Here is a 21880-nt window from a genome sequence, read left to right as displayed (position 1 = left end):
TCCATACTGAGTCCCTTCCTTTTTGTTGTATATATTAATCATTTGGATTTGAATGTAGCAGATATGATTAAGAAATTTCCACACAATACAAAAATTGGCCATGTGGTTGATAATGAGGAGGAAAGATGTAGACTAGCGGAAGTTATCAATGAGCTACAGGTGGGCAGAACAGTGGCAAATGGAAAGTGAAGCTCAACGCAAACTGGAGGAACAGCACCTCATCTTCCGAATAGGCACTTTACAGCCTTCCGGACTGAATATTGAGTTCAACAACTTTAGATCATGAACTCTCTCCTCCATCCCCACCCCCTTTCCGTTTCTTACCCCTCCTTTTTGTTTTTTTCCAATAGTTTATATAGATTTTTCTTTTCCCACCTACTTCCATTATTTTTAAGTGTATTTCCATCCATTGTTTTATCTCTACCTTTTAGCCTATTTCGATCCCTTCCCCCCAACCCACCCCCACTAGGTCTATCTGTACCTTGCTTGTCCTGCTTTCTACCCTTAATTAGCACATTCCTTTAGATAATATCACCACCTTCAACACCTCTTTGCCCTTTTGTCTGTGACATCTTTTGGTTATCTCCATCTAGCACTGGCCCTTTATCCAGCTCTTCTTGTCCCACACCCCCCCTTAAACCAGCTTATATTTCACCTCTCTTCTATTTTTACTTATTTCTGTTGAAGGGTCATTCAGACTCGAAACGTTAACTGTGTTCCTCTCCGCAGATGCTGCCAGACCTGCTGAGTTTTTCCAGGTACTTTTGTTTTTGTTTTGGATTTCCAGCATCCCCAGTTTTTTGCTTTTATCTAAGGCAAATAGAGTTCAATCTGGAGATTTGTGAAGTAATGTATTTGGAAAAGGCCCACAAGATGAGGGAATGCACAATAAATGGTAAAAGGCTGAGAAGTGCAGAGCAACAGAGGGACCTTGGAGTGCATGTCAACCAATGCATGAATGTGGCCGGTCAGGTATATCAGATTAAATGCGTTAGGAGTTTATGCTGGCACTGTACTAAACAGTAGTTATGCCACAACTGGTGTACCGCATGCTGTTCTGATCATCACACCATAGGAAAGATGCGACTGCACTTGAGAAGATACAGAGAAGATTTATGAAGATGTTGGCCTGGATTGAAGAATTTCAGTTATAAGGAAAGAATGGATAGGCTCGGGTTGTTTTCTTTAGAACAGAAGAGAGTGTGGGGAGACCTAATTGAAGCATATAAAATTATGAGGCCGAGAAAGAGTGGAGAATTATTCCTTGCTCCCCTTAATGGAAGGATTCATAAGTAGGGGGAAAAGATTTAGGTAAAGGGGTAGGAGGTTTAGAATGGATTCCATGGGAAATTTTTTCATGAAGAGGATGGTGGAGATCTGGAACTCACTATCTGAATGGCTGGTAGAGGCAGAAACCCTTATTACATTTAAAAAGTACTTGCATATGTATTTGAAGTGCCATAACCTACAAGGCTAGGGTGCATGAGTTGCAAAGGGGGATTAGTCTGGATGGCTCCTTGACTGCCAGTGCAGACACAGTGGGACCAATGGCTTCCTTCTCTGCTGTCAATTTCAATGATTTCTCTGAAAAGGAAAAACAGCCTGTCCAAACTAAATGAATTATCATGATTAGGAATGGAAATTCAATTTGAAACCAATTGTTTACACAAGTATAGACGCTGTGCCATAATTAATAAAAGTACAAGCTTATCATTTGTCACAATATCCAGGCTTGCCATCAGCTATAAAGTTATCATCTGTAGGTCCACAAGGAACCCTTCCACATCATCACTCATCTGGTTCCTCCTTACCTCAGGAATGCCGCAGTCACATTCCTCGTCTCCCTCCACGTACAGGTTGCCACATTCGAAGCCCCCAACGAGCTTGTCAATATCTGGCAAGTTGGAGAGACAGACTCCTAGACCTGCGAGAAGGCCACGCTCGAGGTCGTCCCGGCTGCAGCTGCTGAAGGTTGTTGGGAATGCCAAACTGAAGATAAGAACACGTGAGAGTATCAAACGAAAGGAAGTTCAAAAAACAACAAACGACAGCATCTCCCAAACCTGCAACCACTGTTGTCTATTGCAGAAGAACTGCAGGGACATGCAAACACCAACACTCTAAGTTACATGCAGTTTGTACAGAACTGTTCATTCATCATGACTGGGTCCAAATCCTGCACACCTTAGCTAACAGCACTGTGTGAGTATTTTCACCACAAGGACTACAGTGTCCAAAAAGGTGACAGCACCAGCTTCTCAAACACAGTTACAAATGAGCAATAAGCCTTGGAGTGATGTCCATTTCCCATGAATGAATGAAAAAAACAGAAACTGGTGCAATAAATGGAAAAAGAAATTGGACCCTGTTCCACCTTAGGGCCAATTTCAAGAACCAACATTGTGCACCCAAAGGCCACCTCAAAGATACCGAACTGAATATTGGATGTTGTTGGTGGGCAACTCAGTGATTATGGTGCCCTTGGAATTGAGAGGATGTAACAGACCTTACACTGTACATTTTTTATATTATATATGATATATATATAATCATTATTATTTCTAAATTTTAACACTGGGCCTTGCCTGAACAAGATCCTTAAGATGGCTGAATCTATGTCTGTCTGTGACCCAAGAACAAAAGAAGCCACTTGCTAATTTCAGAAAAACTCACACCTTGTTAGGAGCCACTAATGGTCACCTGGGGGCTGCACAGCCCAACTTCAAAGAGACAAAGACCATTTGCATTTGATAACCCAGGCTTGCCAGCAGGAGACAGAGGGCCTGCTAAGACAAAGGGCGCTCAACATTCCTTTCAACTCATCTTGACTGAGACGTTTAGTAGTCTTTGAGGCCCAGGCAAGATCCAGACAATGGATAAACATTCTGTTGTTGAAGACATGGTAGACAGGTGGGAGACATGTGACCTTGGCCTCTGGCTTATGGAATAAGAATTATTACTTTGCTGAGCTGAGTAGCTCAGTCTGCTGCTTTCACATCTGCCAAGCAGGCCCAGGTTGAACATCTGGCCCCTTATACACTCCCTACATTGGAAGTACTGCACCATCGCCTATAAGACTGATTCATCTCTGTGTGCCTATCCCATCTTGTGAAGTCAACACCACCGGAAAAATGAAATTATACAGTATTGGTTTTCAACCAACCGACCTCCATGAAGGAATACCTCATTAGACTTAGATTCTGGACTCTGGAACTCAGGTGAACCAATATTTATTTTCTCTGTGGTCTCTACTGTAAATCCTTCTTTTCTCTAGCTTGCTCTTTAATGTCTGAGTGTCGAGGTGATGTTGCAAACCCTCCTTTCGCCTTTTGAATGTATGCCATAAATTAACGCTTTTGAGTTCATCCTATCACGAGTTTGCTATGGGGTTATTAACAGAAAATTGGATCACCCAAAAACTGAGGGGCTGGGAAATACTCTACCACTTATAAAAAGGGAAAAAAAAATCAAAAACACCTTTTTGTTTACAGATGAATGGTGAGAGGAGAAAGTATTGCTGTTTAAATGAACCCCCCCTCCTGTCCTGGACTTCCAAAGGTATTAGATAAAGTACCACGTATTAGATTCTTTAGTAAAATTAAAGCCCATGGGATAACAGAAACAGTAGCAGAATGGAATAAATTAAAATGAAATAAAAATAAAATTAGCTAAGGGATAAAGATCAGAGAGTTGTGGTGAATGGCTGTTTCGCACAAATATATACAGTGGAGTTCCACAAGGTGCTGTTTTCTAGGATCACTTCTGATATATATTAATGACCTTCGCTTAGGGGTTGAGGACACAATTTGGAAAAATGTAGAATACATGAAACTTTGCAGTGTTGATCAATTGATCAATTTACTAACATTTGCAAATTTGGGGTGGTTTTATGTCCAAGGGTCACATCTTGTAGGAACTACGCTCAATCAGTGCAAACTTTACAGTGAGGCAGTATTAACTTCAAAAGAACATTGACAGGTTAGTAAAATGGGTAGACACATAGTAGATGAAATTCAATGCAGAAAGTTCTGAGGCTATGCATTCTGGTAGGAAGAATGAGAAGAGACAATGGGCTAAAAATTCAATTGCGCCATTATTCGGGCAGGGGATTCGCAATTTGCAACCAAATCACACATGTTCAAATCGAAGTGGGCAAGAAGCAAACTTGGCATACCCACTACATCTGAATGATGGCAGCATTGGCCCATGCAATTCCCACACTGTCTCTCTCTCTCTCTGCTTATGTTCCCTGTGGCCTTTGTGCTCCACATGAGGGGACTGAGAAGAGTACTGCTGTGTAAGTGGTTCATCAGCTGAGGGGATGATAGGTGGTATTCAGCAGGAGGTTACCTTGCCCATATTTAACCTGATGCTATGAGGCTTCAACCTGAGGACTCCCAGGACTTGTACAGGAAGACATGCAAGTAGGAGGAGCAAAAAAGAAGGTAGTGGCAGTACAGTACAGCATAGTGAGGAGGGCATACACTGTTCTCTGCAGCAAAGAGCAAAAGTCCAGAAGGATGTGTTGCCTGCCTAGTGCCAGGGTTCGGGGAATCTGCTCAGGACTAGAGTGGAAATTGCAGTGGAAGGGGGAAGATCCAGCAGTCGTGGCCCATGTAGGTACCAATGACATAGGCAGGGTGAGGAAGGAGATTCTGTATCATCAGTAGGAGAAGCTAGGTACCAAATTAAGAAGCAGAACCTTAAAGGTAATAATTTCTGGATTACTATCCGAGCCATGTACAAACTGGCATAGGGCAAATAAGATTAGAGAAATTAATGCATGGCTCAAAGGCTGGTGTGGGAGGAGTGGGATCTGGTTTGTGGAGCACTGGCACCAGTAATAGTGGAAGTGGAATCTGTACCCTTGGGACGCACTACACCAGAACCATGCAGTATACTAGTGACCCGCATAGCCAGGGAAGTAGAGAGGGTTTTAAACTAAATAGTGGAGGAAAGGGGTCAAATTTGGGAAGATGTGATAAATCAAGGAATAGAGACAAGGCGATAGAGAAAGGTATTTGACCAAGAGTGGTACAATTCTATGATTGTATGAGTTTATCATCTTCACTGACCTCACCTTAGTTACTTTGTCTATCCATAACCCCCTTGGAACAGCTACTCTCAACTCACTTTGGCATTTAAGTCATTCCCAATATCTGGATCAAGACTGGGATGAGGTCTGGAGCTGAATGGACCTCATGAAACCTGAACTCATCATTGCTGGGCAGATTACTGGTGCGTAGATATTGCCTGATTGCGGGAAGACCGAGAAGGCGAAAATTAGCCAGGTTAGATTTATCATGCTTTTTGTGGACAGGTGGTACCTGGGCAATTTTAGATATTGTCAGTTAGATGCCAGTGACAGAGCTGTACTGGAACAGCTTGGCTAAAGGAACATTTAGCTTTGGTGCAAAGGCAAATCTTCATCGTTGAGATGCTTTCAGGCACCTCCCAACATCACTTACAGAGCATTGAATTGGATGGACGCTGAGATCTAGGATGAAGGGAATATTAAGATGAGGCCAAGTAGAGAAGATTTATATATCTAGAGTTTACGAAGAATGAGAGATGACCTCGTTTAAGCATATAAGGGTATGAAGGGGCTTGATGGATGCTGGAAGAATGTTCCCCTGGGTGTGGGTCTGAACTAGGGATCGCAGTTACAGAATGACAGGTTGGCCATTTAGAACGGAGATGAGAAGAAATTTCTTCACTCCAGGAGGTTGTGGATGCTCAGCTGTTGAGCGTATCCAAAACTAACATCGGTGGATCTTTGGATACTAAGGGAGTCAAGAAATATTGGGATAGTGCAGGAAGTTGGAGTTGAGGTAGTTCAGCAATGATCTTATTGAATGGCAGAGTAAGCTGAAGGGGCTTAATACCCTACTCCTCCTTCTATGTTCTACGTTCTTAGATCATTTACTCTGCACTTTTGGTTGACGAAATTTACAAATGTTTCAACCTCGCTTTGAAGAACCTTCCCTTGAAACATTATTTTTTTCTCTTCTCAAAAATACTGCCTGAGTTGCAGACCATTTCTAGAACTTGCTGTTTTGTTCCTGTCATGTGCAAGGCTCCACCATGACTGAATATGGAGATGTTTGTAGAGCCTCTTCCTCCCCTTAGTTGCCTATCCAGCAATACTATAATTGTGGTGGAAATAAATTACACCCTCAGGCTAGGTTCCTTCAGGAATACAAGTCATGCTCTGTGATAATAATGGGAAGGATTCATTCTTGCTGTTAGATGGTGCAGTGGGGATGAGCTCCAACAACATTCTGAATGTGTTTCTCACCCTAGTGCTTCTTCCATGATGCAGCCGGCAGTCTCATCTGGACAGTTACAATTCCGTATGGCGGTATCGTGTGACATTCCCAGGTTGTGTCCCAACTCATGGGCAAGGGTTGCAGCGACAGCCAAAAAACTTGGCTGGCTGTCCTAAGATGGAATAGAAGGAATTTTCTGTCAACATGTTCAGTATTAACTCAATCTCTTGTTCTCACTTACTCTCTTATTCAAACTCATCTCTCTCCGAAAGTCTCTAGCTCACACAGCCTCACTTATACTCAGTCTCTAGCTCTCACTCAATCCTTCACTCACAGTCTCACTCACACTTACGGAAGAAATTAATAGCCCCACCCTCCCACCCAACGCAAGGAGTTCTGAGGAGGAGAGAGTGCCAGGGTGCAGACCCCACCTCCTCCCTACCTTCTCCCAATTGAGTCCATGGATGAGAGGCTCAAGAAAGACTTTCCATCAGGACTCCAATTGAGGTCATGAAGTGGGCAATTAATGGGTAACCCCTGGAGGTCTCCCAGTGGGTTGAGAGGCCTTCCTTTACAGCTGCTTCAAGGCCAATGAAGAGGCCCCATGGCAGAAATGGCTGCTTCCATGACTACAATGTCAGCAGTGTGTCACACACCCACTGATGACCAGGGCCTCCTTGTCTGGCCCTGGCTGTTCAAAAATAACACAGCTGTGCTTTGAAATGTTCTCTCCCTCCTCTAGGATGGTTTTCCTTAGAGAACAGAAGGCTGGGAAGAGATTTGATGGAAGTATTCAAAATCACGAGGGGTCTGGACAGAGTAGATAGGGTGTTAGAATCATATCTCTCAAGGCTGAATGTTGCTGTTACAAAATGGAAGGACATGTCATGACATTTGGATGGTAACCTGGGATTTTTTTTAAAAGATCATAAGGTCACCTTGGAACTGTCAGCAAGCAGGTCTCTTCCAAGAAATCACCTGACCTTTATGGTACTTTATGGTACTTGGTTGTTTGTTTTGAACTGCAATTATTTAATTGATCGAGAAAAAAAAGCTGAAAAGGAAAGTGTAAAGAACATATCCTTTTATTTTTCTCTATTTCTGTTGCACTGTGGATTAAAAATTACAATGGCTGCAGTTTGAAAGACATGTCTACTGGAACAAGATGAGAGATATATACAACGTTGCAGTCCTGGAACAGAGTGTGCCATGAAAGACAGGATGGTGCCAGAAAGGAGTCCTGGACCAAGGGACCTGCCTGACAACAGCATTTTAATTGGCTCCTGACCAGTTGACCAGGTTTTACGTGAGAGCAGTGCAGCAGAATAGCTCCTAGCCTGAAAGGAAAAAGACCTAAAACCTCTTTCTCCTGTATGTGTAGGATTCCAGTAATTCCACAATAATAGCTAGCTGGCTTTTTCTCCTCTGTAACCTGCTCTCTCTCTCTCTCTCTGAGGAAACCCCTGTAAGAAGGAAAAGGGGAAAACCACTGTTAGAGACATTGAAAAGCAAGCTCTCAACCAGTGAACTTCAGACTGAAAGTGCTGGAAGACCACCTCGTGTCATCGCCAAAGAACTGAAAGGGATTTGGAAGATATCAGTCAAAATCAACCCATCAAATCCTGTGCTCTGGATTGATGCTATTGAACTGTTTTATCCCACCCTTAAAATCCATGTTTTGTGTGTCTTATGTGTCGTGTATCTATATGTGTATGGGGATTTAAGAAGGGGTTAGAGTTTAAATAAGAGTGTTAGGAGTTAGCCGTTCATACTTCTTCCTTTTTGCCAGTAGTTAAAAACAACTTGTTCAATAAACAGTTATTTACCTATTAAGTTTACAAACCTGGTGCTCATATTCTGTTAACCTAAATTAAACAGTTAGGTTAGAATTGGGGCAGTTTGGTGGTTTTGTCAAACTTTTCACATTTGTCGTGGCTCAGGGAGCAGTGGGGCCAAAAGCCAGACTGATCAAATTGGCAAGTAAACTAAGAGTAGGATTGCCTGCCAAAGCTAGGAAGGAGATAATCACAGAGATGACACAGCGTTTGAAATTGGAAGGAATGCCCGAGAGACCAAGTTCTCCAAGGGGTGGTTCATTGGAATGGGCTCAAATGCAATTACAAATAAGAAAATTGGAACTAGAGGTAGCAGAAAAAGAAAAGGAAAGACAGAGAGCATTTCAAAGGGAATAGGCAGCAAGGCAGGAGAGAGAAAGAAAATAAGAAAGGAAATTAGAAATGCGAAAACTTGATCTCCAGAGGGATAAGCTAACAATGGAAGGAAGAAGGACAGCATGACACTAGGAAGTTCTGAGGAACAAAGGGACCTTGGCGTGTGTGTCCATAGATCTCTGAAGGCGGAGAGGCATGTTAGTGGGGTGGTGAAAAAGGCATATGGGACACTTGCCTTTATCAATCGAGGCATAGATTACAAAAGTAGGGAGGTCATGTTGGAGGTGTATAGAACCTTGGTGAGGCCACAGCTGGAGTACTGTGTGCAGTTCTGGTGGCCACATTATAGGAAGGATGTGATTGCACTGGAGGGGGTGCAGAGGAGATTCACCAGGATGTTGCCTGGGATGAAACATTTAAGCTATGAAGAGAGGTTAGATGGACTTGGGTTGTTTTTGTTGGAGCAGAGAAGACTAAGGGGCGACCTGATCGAGGTGTACAAGATTATGAGGCGCATGGACAGGGTGGATAGGGAGCAGCTGTTTCCCTTAGTTGAAGAGTCAGTCATGAGGGGACACACGTTCAAGGTGAGAGGCAGGAGGTTTAGGGGGGATGTGAGGAAAAGCTTTTTTACCCAGAGGGTGGTGACGGTCTGGAATACACTGCCTGGGAGGGTGGTGGAGGCGGGTTGCCTCACATCCTTTAAAAAGTACCTGGATGAGCACTTGACACGTCATAACATTCAAGGCTATGGGCCAAGTGCTGGTAAATGGGATTAGGTAGGTAGGTCAGGTGTTTCTCACGTGTCGGAGCAGACTCGATGGGCCGAAGGACCTCTTCTGCATTGTGTGATTCTGTGATTCTGCGAATGAAGGAAAGAGACAGAGCGTAATGGCTTAAAAGCTGGAATTTAGAAAGGAGACATCAGATGCTGAGGAAAGTTCTGATGATGAGAAAACCTTTAACCTAAAACCCAGTGGGGAGATGTTTAAATTTGTACAGGCTCTTCCAAAATTTGAGGAAAGGGGTGTTGAAGCATTCTTCATTTCATTTGAGAAGATAAACGGGTCAAAGGAAAACTGGACATTGCCCATTCAGAGCAAATTGACAGGTAGAGCACAGGAAATTTATGCCTCACTGTCAGAGGACGTTTCTAGGGATTATGATGTGGTGAAAAAGGCCATTTTGTGTGCATATGAGTTGGTCCCTGAAGCATACAGAAAATAGTTTCAAAATTTAAGGAAGCAGCCTGGGCAAACTTACACTGAATTTGAAAGGATTAGGCAAAGTAGTTTTGACAGGTAGATACGAGCATTAGGAATTGAAACTACCTATGAAGTTCTCAGAGAGACCATTCTCTTGGAAGGATTTTAAAACTCCCTACCTTCTGTAATAAGAACCCATGTGGAAGACCAAAGGGTTGCAGCTGCTGGACAGGCAGTAGTAATGGCTGATGATTATGGGCTGATCCATAAAACCAAACCTTTTTTCCTTCATCCCCGTAAAGCTGAAAAGGATAGAAAGTGGGGGAGTGAAAGGAAGGCAACTAGCCAGGGTAAAGAATGGATAGCTGGGAACACCTTCAGATCTCCTCTCCTGATCAGGAAGGAAGGTGCTGAGAATGGAGGTGAAACTCGAAGGTCTAAGTGTTTCCGCTGTAATGAAGTGGGACACATTCGTTCAGAATGTTGGAAGTTGCGAGGAAAGCCCTATGGGACTTGTTGGAGTTCATAAGAGTGAGTCCGAAAAGGGAACTCAAAAAGAAAATGCCACGCATCAAATTGTAGCTTTAACTACAAATAAGGGTCTGGAGATAAACACTGCTGTGAATGCAGGTGAAGTGAATAAGGTAGGTGAGATATAAAAAGGGTTTTTGTCTAAAAGAAAGATAACCCCTTTTTCATCAAATGATGCAGCTAAACCCATAACTATGTTAAGGGACACAGGAGTTACTCAAACTCTTTTGCTGGAGAAGGACCTAGTTTTCCCTCCAGGGAGTTCAATGAAAGCTAAGGTATTGGTAAATGAGCTAAGTGGAGAGTATATCCCGGTTCCATTGTACAAAGTGCAATTGGGGTGCGATTTGTTGTCTGGATCAGTGGTTGTAGGAGTGGTCAAGAAATTACCCGTAGATGAAGTTGATTTACTCCTGGGGAATAATTTGGCAGGAGTGAAGATTATAGCTTCGCCCATAATTACGGAAAGTCCGAGAGGGGCTAAAGAGACAGAGCTGTTACAAGAACAAATTCCTGGTATTCTCCCATCGTGTGAGATGGCCAGAGCAATGGCTAAACAAAGTCCAGAGGTCAAAGTAATACCATGAGCAGATGTTAGAGCAGCCAAAACTTTCTTTAAGGGTGAGGATAATTCAAAGGAAGTGTTTGGCAGGTAATTGAGGCTCAAAGCAGATAAAGTGTTAAACAAGTTAGCACAGCCAGCTCACACCGAAGCTGAGGCGGAAGGAGTTCTGGAGTGCTATTACATTAAAAACGGAGTTCTGATGAGGAAGTAGAGACACCCTCACAGACCTGTGGATGAGGAATGGACGGTTGTTCATCAGATAGTGATACCGCCCAAATGCCATAAGGAAATATTGCGAGTAGCACATGAAATTCCGATGGCAGGAGATGTAGGAATTCGGAAAACCCAAGCATCGATAAACAGGCATTTTACCTGGCCAAGACTTCATAAGGACGTAGTGCAATTTTGTAAAACGTGTCATACATGTCAGGTAGTAGGTAAACCTCAACATGTAATCAAACCAGCACCTTTAATACACATACCAGTTTTTGAAGAACCATTCAGTCGTGTAGATTGTTTAGGACCATGGTCCAAAACGAAAGCAGGATATCAGTAAATCCTTACAATCATGGATCTGACAACCCGATTTCCAGAAGCTACTCCTTTAAGGACAATTACAGCTAAGGTGGTAGTGGAAACGTTAACTCCGTTTTTCACTCTTTATGGCCGACTGATTGAAATACAATCTGACCAAGGTTCTAATTTCATGTCTAAACTTTACCGGGGCATAATCAGCAATTTGTGTGTCAAACAAATAAAGTCTACTGCCTATCACCCACAGACACAGGAAGCTTTAGAGAGATACCATAAGACTCTCAAAACTATGATTAAGACCTATTTCCATGAATACCCAAAGATTGGGACAAAGGATTAGATTTCTTACTATTTGCTACCAGAGATTCTCCCAATGAATCTACTGGATTTAGCCCATTCGAATTGATCTATGGTCATGAAATAAGAGGTACGTTAAAAGTGATTAAGGAAAAGTCCTACAGCAGAAAGACGAATGCTCCATGTTGGGTTATGTGTCCATGTCTCCAGGGAGATTTACAGGAGCATATAAAGTAGCACGAGAGCACTTAAAAATTTCCCAAGCCAAAATGAAAGAATGGGCAGGCAAGCATGCTACAACTAGAACATTCCAAGCAGGAGATTAAGTATAGGTATTGTTGCCTTTGCAGGGTGAATTGCTAAAAGCGAAATTCGGTGACCCATATAAGGTAGTTAGGAGGGTCAGTAAAGTGACTTATCTGATAGATACTCCTGAGTGTAGGAAGAAGAAACATAACATTTATGTCACATAAATATTTTGAAGCAGTATCATCACACAGAAGATGATAAGATAGAGCAAGTGTGCCAAGTGGTAGGAGCAGTGGAGGATGCCAGAGACAATAAGGGCAATCTAGAAGAAGTAGACAGTGCCCAAAGCGAACCTCCTACAATTCGACTAACCAATAGACCATACTGGGATAGTTAGACACTGTGTCCTCATATTTAGAGGAAGGACCACGGGAAGATTTAATAAGGTTACTTAGGAAGTATAAGGAGATTTGTAAGGATATACCTGGAACGAAACATGATGTGGACATAGGAAACACAGTGCTGATAAAACAGCATCATTATTGGTTGAGTCCAGAAAAGCAAGCTCAGTTAGAAACAGAGATTCAATCAATTGATTGAGTCTAGCCGAGTTCACCGAGCAGCTGGAGTGCTAGTTCCAAAGCTGGGTGGATCCACGAGATTTTTGAATAGACTACCAGAAAGTGAACGCAGTAATAAGGACAGATTTGTACCCAGTTCCTCGGTTAGAAGATTGCATTGAAAGGGTTGGCAGTGCCTCATTTCTATCTAAAATTGATCTATTGAAGGGATACTGGCAAATGCCATTAACATCAAGGGCTAAAGAAATACCTGCCTTTGTTACAGCAAGTGGGTTGTATCAATGTCTAGTCATGCTGTTTGGGTTTAAAAATACCCCGCTACATTTCAGAGACATATGAATTAAGTGTAGCTGAAGTACATGACAGTGTGGATTATTTAGACAATGTCGTAATATATAGTAACTCATGAGAAGAACATGTAAAGCAATTATAGGACCAGTTTAAGCAATTGCAGTTAGCTGGCTTAGTCATAAAAGCAAATTTGCAAAAGCAAGGGTAACTTACCTAGGTCACATCATAGGACAAGGGCAAGTGTTGCCAAGAAGAGCAAAAATGAACACTCTAATAGAATTCCCCATTTCTAAACCTAAATGAGAAATCATGAGGTTTTTGGGTATGTGTGGGTTTTATCGGAAGTTTGTGCCTAACTTCAGCACAATAGCTGTACCTCTCACCAATTTGTTAAGAAAACAGGCAAAAGTGGAATGGTCATCAGAATGCCAAGCAGCCTTTGGAAAGCTGAAGGCAATCTTAATAAATGAAACAGTGTTGGCCGCCCCTGACTTTACCAAACCCTTTAAAATGGCAATTGATGCTAGCGACTTGGGGGTAGGTGTAGTCCTATCACAAAATGTTAAATTAGGAATAGAGAAGCCAGTGGAATACTTTTCCAAGAAACTAAATCAATATCAGAGGAAGTGCTCTACAGTAGAAAAAGAAAACTCTAGCATTGTTGTGATCCCTTCAACACTTTGAAGTTTGTGTCCAACACGATAACAAAGAAACACTCATCTACACTGACCATAATCCGCTGCTGTTCATTAAAAAGTTTAAAACTTGAAACGTGAGATTATTTAGATGGAATCTATTGTTTCAGCCAGTCAATGTAAAGATTGTTCACATTGCCGGCAAAGATAATATGACAACAGATGCATTGTCCCAGGTGTAAAATACTGAAATAAGTTAAAGGGATAAGAAATGCTGAAGATTGTATAAGGGGAGGAAGGATGGATGGATGTAAGTCTCATCTTTGGTCATCCATGGGTCACATACCATGTGATGAAATGCAGTTTCGAAATAGCCTTTCATCTCTTTTAAGGGTGGAGGCATGTAAAGAACATATCCTTTTATTGATATTGGACTACAGATTAAAATTACAATGCCTGCAGTTTGAAAGACATGTCTACTGGAACAAGATGAGAGATATATACAACGTTGCAATCCTGGAACAGAGTGTGCCATGAAAGACAGAATGGTGTCAGAAAGGAGTCCTGGACCAAGGGAGCTGCCTGACAACAGCATTTTAATTGGCTCCTGACCAGTTGACCAGGTTTTGTGAGACAGCAGTGCAGCAGAATAGCTCCAAGCCTGAAAGGAAAAAGACCTAAAACCTCTTGTTCCTGTGTGTGTAAGATTCCAGTAATTCCACAATAGTAGCTAGCTGGCTTTTTCTCTTCTGTAACCTGCTCTCTCTCTCTGAGGAAACCCCTGTAAGAAGGAAAAGGGGAAAACCATTGTTAGAGACATTGAAAAGCAAGCTCTCAACCAGTGAACTTCAGACTGAAAGTGCTGGAAGACCACCTCGTGTCATCGACAAAGAACTGAAAGGAATTTGGAGGACCTCGATCAAAATCGACCCATTGAATCCTGTACTCTGGGTTGGTGCTATTGAACTGTTTTACCCCACCCTTAAAACCCATTTTTTGTGTGTCTTATGTGTCTTGTGTGTGTGTGTGTGTGTGTGTGTGTGCAGGGATTTAAGAAGGGGGTAGATTTAAAGTTAGAGTAGCAGAAGTTCGAAGTTCATTGAAGGAGACGATGGCATAGTGGTATTGTCACTGGACTAGTAATCCTCTGGGGTAATGCTCTGAGGACCCAAGCTCAAGTCCTGCCACGGCAGATGGTGGAATTTGAATTCAATACAAATCTGGAATTAAAAGTTCAATGGTGTTGTCCATTAATGCCCTTCAGCGAGGGACTACATGATTCCCTCATAAATCCTCTCTGAAATGGCCTAACAAACCCCTACAAAGTCACAAAAAAGGAATGAAAATGGACAGACCACCTGCCATCGACACAGGCACCGGAAACAACAATCTCAGCCCTGTCGACCCTGCAAAGTCCACCTTACTAACATCTGGGGCTAGTGCCAAAATTGGGAGAGCTGTCTCACAGACTAGTCAAGCAACAGCCTGACATAGTCATCCTCACGGAATCATACCTTACAGATAATGCCTCCGACACCACTATCACCAGCACTGGGTATGCCCTGTCTCACCAGCAGACCAAGCAGAGATGGCAGCTCAGTGGGATATAGTCGGAGGGAGTTGCCCTAGGAATCCACAACATTGACTCCGGACCCCATAATGTCTCATGGCATCAGGCCAAACATGGGCAAGGAAACCTCCTGCTGATTACCACATACATCCCTCCCTCAGCTGATGAATCAGTGCTCCTCCATGTTGAACACTCCTTGGAGGAAGCACTGAGGGTGGCAAGGGTGCAGAATGTACTCTGCTGGGGTGCTTCAATGTCCATTATCAAGAGTGGCTCGGTAGCACCACTACTGACCGAGCTGGCCGAGTCCCAAACGCATAGCTACTAGACTGGGTTTGCGGCAGGTGGTGAGGGAACCAACAAGAGGGAAAAACATACTTGACCTCGTCCTCACCGATCTGTCTGCCACAGATAGAACTGTCCATGACAGTATCAGTAGGCGTGACCACCTCACAGTCGTTGTGGAGATGACATCCCGACTTCCATTGAGGATACCCTCCATCGTGTTGTGTGGCACAACCACCGTGCTAAATGGGATAGATTTCAAACAGATATAGCAACTCATGACTGGACATCCATGAGGTGCTGTGGGCCATCAACAGCAGCACAATTGTACTCAAACGCAATCTGTAACCTCATGGCCTGGCATAGTCCCCACTTTACCATTACTATCAAGCTAGGGATCAACCCTGGTTCGATAAAGAGTGCAGAAGGGCATGCCAGGAGCAGCACCAGGCATACCTAAAAATGAGGTGTCAATCTGGTAAAGCTGGAACACAGGACTACTTGCGTGCCAAACAGCATAAGCAGCAAGTGATAGACAGGGCTAAGCGATCCCACAACCAACAGACCAGATCTAAGCTCTAGAGTCCTGCCACATCCAGTCGTGAATGGTGGTGGACAATTAAACCACTCACTGTTAAATCACTCAACCTGGAGGAGGAGGCTCCACAAATATCCCCATCCTCAATGATGGAGGAGCCCAGCACATCAGTGCAAAAGATAAGGCTGAGGCATTTACTACAATCTTCAGCCAGAAGTGCCGAGTGGATGATCCATCTGGAGGTCCCCAGCATCATAGATGCCAGTCTTCAGCCAACTTGATTCACTCCACACGATATCAAGAAACAGCTGAAGGCACTGGATACTGCAATGGCTACGGGCCCCAACAATATTCCAGCAATAGTACTGAAGACATGTGCTCCAGAACTTGCCGCGCCCCTAGCCAAGCTGTTCCAGTAAAGCTACAACACTGGCATCTACGCAGTTATGTGGAAAACAGGTATGTCCTGTACTCAAAAGCAGGTCAAATCCAACCCGGCCAATTATCGCCCCATCAATCTACTCTCCATCAGTAAAGTGATGGAAGGGGTCATCATCAGTGCTATCAAGCGGCACTTGTTTGGCAATAACCTGCTCACTGAAGCCCAGTTTGGGTTCCACCATGGCCACTCAGCTCCAGACCTCATTACAGCCTTGGTTCAAACATGGACAAAGGAGCTGAATTCTGGAGGTGAGCTGAAAGTGACTGCCCTTGACATCAAGACAGCATTTGACCGAGTGTGGCATCAAGGGGGCTGAGCAAAACTGGGGTCAATGGGAATCAAGGGGAAACCTGTCTGCTGGTTGGAGTCAGACCTAGCACAAAGGAAGATCATTGTGGTTGTTGGAGGTCAATCATTCCAGGTTTTTTTTTAATCATTTATGAAATGTGGGTATCGCTGGCGAGGCCAGCATTTATTGCCCATCCCTAGTTGCCCTAGAGAAGGTGGTGGTGAGCTACCTTCTTTAACTGCTGCAGTCCATGTGGTGTAGGTACACCCAAAGGGCTGTCTTTTGTTGGGTGAAGCATTGAATACAAAAGCAGGAATGTAAACGCTGGTTAGGCCACAGCTGGAATTTTGTACACAGTTCTGGTCACCATTTACAGGAAGGACATAATTGTTCTGGAGACAGTGCAAAGGAGATTTACTAGAATGCTGCCAAGGCTTGAAAATTGCAGCTTTGGGGAGAGATTGCATAGAATCACAGAATCACACAGTGCAGAAGAGGCCCTTCGACCCATCGAGTCTGCGCCGATGCATGAGAAATACCTGACCTACCTTCTGACTGACCCTTCAACTAAGGGGAACAGCTGCTCCCTGTCCACCCTGTCCATGCTCCTCATAATCTTGTACACCTCAATCAGGTCGCCCCTCAGTCTTCTCTGCTCCAACGAAAGCAACCCAAGTCTATCCAACCTCTCTTCATAACTTAAATGTTTCATCCCAGGCAACATCCTGGTGAATCACCTCTGCACCCCCTCCAGTGCAATCACATCCTTCCTATCATGTGGTGACCAGAATTGCACACAGTACTCCAGCTGTGGCCTCACTAAGGTTCCATTCAAGTCCAACATGGCCTCCCTACGTTTGTAATATATGCCTCGATTGATAAAGGCAAGTGTCCCATATGCCTTTTTCACCACCCCACTAATATGCCCCTCCGCCTTCAGAGATCTATGGACACACACGCCAAGGTCCCTTTGCTCCTCAGAACTTCCTAGTGTCATGCCATTCATTGAATACTTCCTTGTCAAATTACTCCTTCCAAATTGTATCGCCTCACACTTTTCAGGGTTAAATTCCATCTGCCACTTATCTGCCCATTTGACCATCCCGCCTATATCTTCCTGAAGCCCAAGACACTCAACCTCACTGTTAACCAGCCGGCCAATCTTTGTGTCATCCGCAAACTTACTAATCCTACCCCCCACATAGTCATCTATGTCGTTTATATGAAGGACAAATAAAAGGGGACTGAGCACAGATCCCTATGGTATGCCACTGGACACTGGCTTCCAGTCACTAAAGCATCCTTCTGTCATCACCCACTGTCTGCTACAACTAAGCCAATTTTGAATCCACCTTATCAAATTACCCTGTATCCCACGTGCATTTGCCTTCTTTATAAGTATCCCATGTGGGACCTTGTCAAAGGCTTTGCTGAAATCCAGAATCACAGAATCACAGTGCAGAAGAGGCCCTTCGGCCCATCGAGTCTGCACCGACATGTGAGAAACACCTGACCTACCTACCTAATCCCATTTACCAGCACTTGGCCCATAGCCTTTAAATCCATATAAACTACATCAACTACACTACCCTCATCTACACACCTGGTCACCTCCTCAAAAATTCAATCAAACTTGATAGGCATGACCTCCCTCTGACAAAGCCATGCTGACTATCCCTGATCAAACCTTGCCTCTCCAAGTGGAAATAGATTCTCCCCTTCAGAATTTTCTCCAATAGTTTCCCTACCACTGACGTGAGACTCACTGGCCTGTAGTTCCCTGGCTTATCTCTACAACCCTTCTTAAATAGCAGAACCACATTAGCTGTTCTCCAGTCCTCTGGCACTTCCCTCGTGGCCAGAGAGGAATTAAAAATTTGGGACAGAGCCCCTGCAATCCCCTCCCTTGCCTCCCTCAGCAGTCTGGGACACAAATCATCCGGACCTGGTGATTTGTCCACTTTTAAGCCTGTCAACACCTCCAATACCTTGTCACTCCCTCTATCAATTTGCTTAAGAACCTCGCTGTCTCTCTCCCCGAGTTCCATACCTTCATCCTCATTCTCTTGGGTGAAGACGGATGTAAAGTATTAATTCAACACTCTACCGATGTCCTCTGGCTCCACCCATAGATTGCTCCCTTGGTCCCTTATGGGCCCTACTCTTTCCCTGGTTATCCTCTTCCCATTGATATACTTACAGAATATCTTGGGATTTTCCCTACTTTTACCAGCCAGAGCTTTCTCATATCCCCTCTTTGCTCTCCTAATTGCTTTCTTAAGCTCCACCCTGCACTTTCTATACTCCACTAATGTCTCCGCTGATTTGCTTCCCTTGTACCTGCTAAAAGCCTCTCTTTTCCTTCTCATCGTAACCTGAATATCTCTGGTCATCCATGGTTCTCTGGGCTTGTTACTCCTTCCTATCACCCTAGAGGGAACATGTTGAGCCTGTACCCTCCCCATTTCCTTTTTGAACACCCCCCACTGCTCCTCTGTAGATTTCCCCACAAGTAACTGTTCCCAGTCTACCTTGGCCAGATCCTGCCTTATTTTATATCCACTCTCCCCTAATCCAAAACATTTTTTTGCAACTTGTCTATTTCTTCGTCCATAAGAAACTTAAACTGTGCCATGTTGTGGTCGCTATCACTAAGATGCTCCCCCACCACCACCTCAACCACCTGTCCGGCTTCATTCCCCAGAATTAGGTCCAGCACTGCGCCGTCCCTTGTTGGACCCTCTACATATTGACCTAAAAATTTCTCCTGTACACATTTCAAGAAATCCACTCCATCCAAGCCCTTAACACTATGTCTATCCCAATGAATGTTGGGAAAGTTGAAATCACCTAATATAATTACTCTATTGTTGTTTTTACACACCTCCGCAAATTGTGCACATATTTGCTCTTCAATTTCCCGCTGACTATCTGGGGGTCTATAATAAACACCTAACAATGTGGCTGCCCCTTTTTTATTCCTATGCTCTACCCACAAAGCTTCATTCGATGCCCCCTCTAAGATATCATCTCTCCTTACTGCAGTAACTGACTCCTTAACTAATAATGCGACGCCTCCTCCTCTTTTACCCCCTCCCCTGTCTCGCCTGAAGATTCTATATCCCGGAATGTTTGAGCTGCCAATCCTGCCCCTCCCTCAACCACGTCTCAGTGATGGCTATTATATCACAATTCCACGCGTCAACCCTCACCCATAACTCATCCGTTTTACCTGTAATACTCCTGGCATTAAAGTAGAGGCCATTCAGCCTTGCCTTACTCCCTTGAAACTTAATGCGGCTGTACTCCCTCTGACTTGATTGTTTTACTGTATTATGATGTGTCCCTATTCTGCTAACATTCTGTGCCCCCTCCCCCTGCTGAATTAGTTTAAACTCCTCCCAACAGCACTAGCAAACCCGCCCGCAAGGATGTTAGTCCCGCTCTGGTTCAGATGCAGACCGTCCCGCTCATACAAGTCCCACCTTCCCCAGAAACGGTCCCAGTGATTCAGGAATCTAAAACCCTCCCTCCTGCACCAACTCTTAAGCCACATATTCATCTGCGCTATTCTCCTATTTCTGAGCTCGCTAGCATGTGGCACTGGGAGTAATCCAGAGATTACAACCCGAGAGGTCTTGCTTTTCCGTCTACTGCCTAACTCCCTGAATTCTTGATGCAAGACCTCACCCCTCTTTCTACCTATGTCATTGGTACCAACATGTACCATGACCTCTGCCTTAACACCTTCAGGATGCCCTTCAGCCGTTCAGTGACATCCCAGAACCTGGCACCAGGGAGGCAACACACCATCCTGGAGTCACGTTGACGGCCACAGTAGCGCCTATCTGTTCCCCTGACTATAGAATCCCCAGTTGCGATAGGCTAGGGTTGTTTTCCTTCGAACAGAGCAGGCTGAGCGTTGGCCTAATTGAAAGGCCTAGATAGGGTAGACAGGAAAGACTTGTTTCCCCTAGCAGAAGGGTCCATTACCAGGGGGCTAAAAGTTAAGGTGATTGGTGGAAGGGTTAGAGGGGACATGAGGAAAAACCTTTTTACCCAGAGGGTGGTGGGTGTCTGGAATTCACGACCTAAATCGGTGGTTGCAGCTGAAACACTCAACTCATTTAAAAGGTACTTGGATTTGCATCTGAAGTGCTGTAACCTGCAACGCTATGGACCAGATGCTGGAAAATGGGATTAAAATGAGCAGCTAGTTTCTTTTTCTCTTTCTGGCTGGCACAGACACGTTGGGCTGAATGGACTCTTTCTGCACTGTAACTTTTCAATGGTTCTATGGTTCTTCAGCACTATTGCCGGAATATTATCAGGTCCATTACTTTTGCAGTATCCAGTGCCTTCACCTGTTTCTTGATATCACCTGAAGTGAATCAAATTGGCTGAAGACTGGCATCTGTAATGCTGGGGACTTCCAGAGAAGGCCACAATGGATCGTCTACTTGAAACTTCTGGCTGAAGATTGTTGTACATGATTCAGCCTTACCTTTTGCACTGATGTGCTGGGCTCCCCATCATTGAGGATGGGGATATTTGTGGAGTCTCCTCCTCCAGTGAGATGTTTAATTGTCCACAGCCATTCACAACTAGATGTGGCAGGACTGCAGAGCTTAGATCCGACCCATTGGTTGTTGGATAGCTTAACTCTGTCTATCACATGCTATTTCCTCTGTTTGGCATGCAGGTAGTCCTGTGTTTTAGCTTCACCAGGTTGACACCTCATTTTTAGGTATGCCTGGTGCTGCTCCCGGCATGCCCTCCTGCACTCTTCATTGAACCAGGGTTGATCTCCTGGCTTGGTGGTAATGGTAGAGTGGGGGATCTGCCAGGCCATGGACAGATGCATCTGTGGCAGGCAGGTTGGTGAGGATGAGGTCAAGTATGATATTTCCTCTTGTTGGTTCCCTCACTACCTGTCGCAGACCCAGTCTAGCAGCTATGCCCTTTAGGAGTCAGCCAGCTCGGTCAGTTGTGCTGTTACCGAGCCACTCTTGATGATGGACATTGAAGTTCCCCATTCGGTGCCCTTGCTACCCTCAGTGCTTCCTCCAAGTGGTGTTCAGCATGCCTGTGGGACAGGAAATAGCCAGAGATGGTGATGGTGGTGTCTGTGTCATTATCTGTAAGGTACTGTGATGATAAGAGCAGGTCAGAGGCTGGGAATTCTGCGGCGAGTAACTCACCTCCTGACTCCCAAAGTCTGTCCAATGTCTCTAAAACACAAAGCCTCGATAAGCGCAGCTCCAACAGCTCTGAAGAAACTCAACACTATCTGGGAAAAACAGCCCACTTGATCAGCACCCCAGCCAATACCTTAAGCATTCATTCTGTTCACCACCACAGCACAGCAGCAGCAGTGTGCACCATGCATTTCAGCAAGTCCCCTTCAACAGCACCAATACACTGCCTC

The 21880-nt window shown here is 44.3% G+C and overlaps 1 protein-coding gene across 1 annotated transcript in view; it reads right to left on the bottom strand.

Moving 5' to 3' along the window:
• LOC144688623 (disintegrin and metalloproteinase domain-containing protein 12-like) overlaps positions 1-21880 on the bottom strand; it is an 812806-nt gene that overhangs the window by 672433 nt on the left and 118493 nt on the right. The window contains exons 11-12 of the mRNA XM_078555419.1: positions 6299-6441; positions 1812-1989 (exon numbers count right to left, since the gene is read on the bottom strand). Coding sequence (XP_078411545.1) covers positions 1812-1989; positions 6299-6441 — 321 coding nt within the window. The remainder of the gene's footprint in view (positions 1-1811; positions 1990-6298; positions 6442-21880) is intronic.

Source organism: Cetorhinus maximus, chromosome 1, assembly GCF_964194155.1.
Source record: "Cetorhinus maximus chromosome 1, sCetMax3.hap1.1, whole genome shotgun sequence".
Lineage (NCBI taxonomy): Eukaryota > Metazoa > Chordata > Chondrichthyes > Lamniformes > Cetorhinidae > Cetorhinus > Cetorhinus maximus.
The sequence above is the reverse complement of the archived record's forward strand: the minus strand, read 5'-3'. Positions and strand labels throughout refer to the sequence as shown.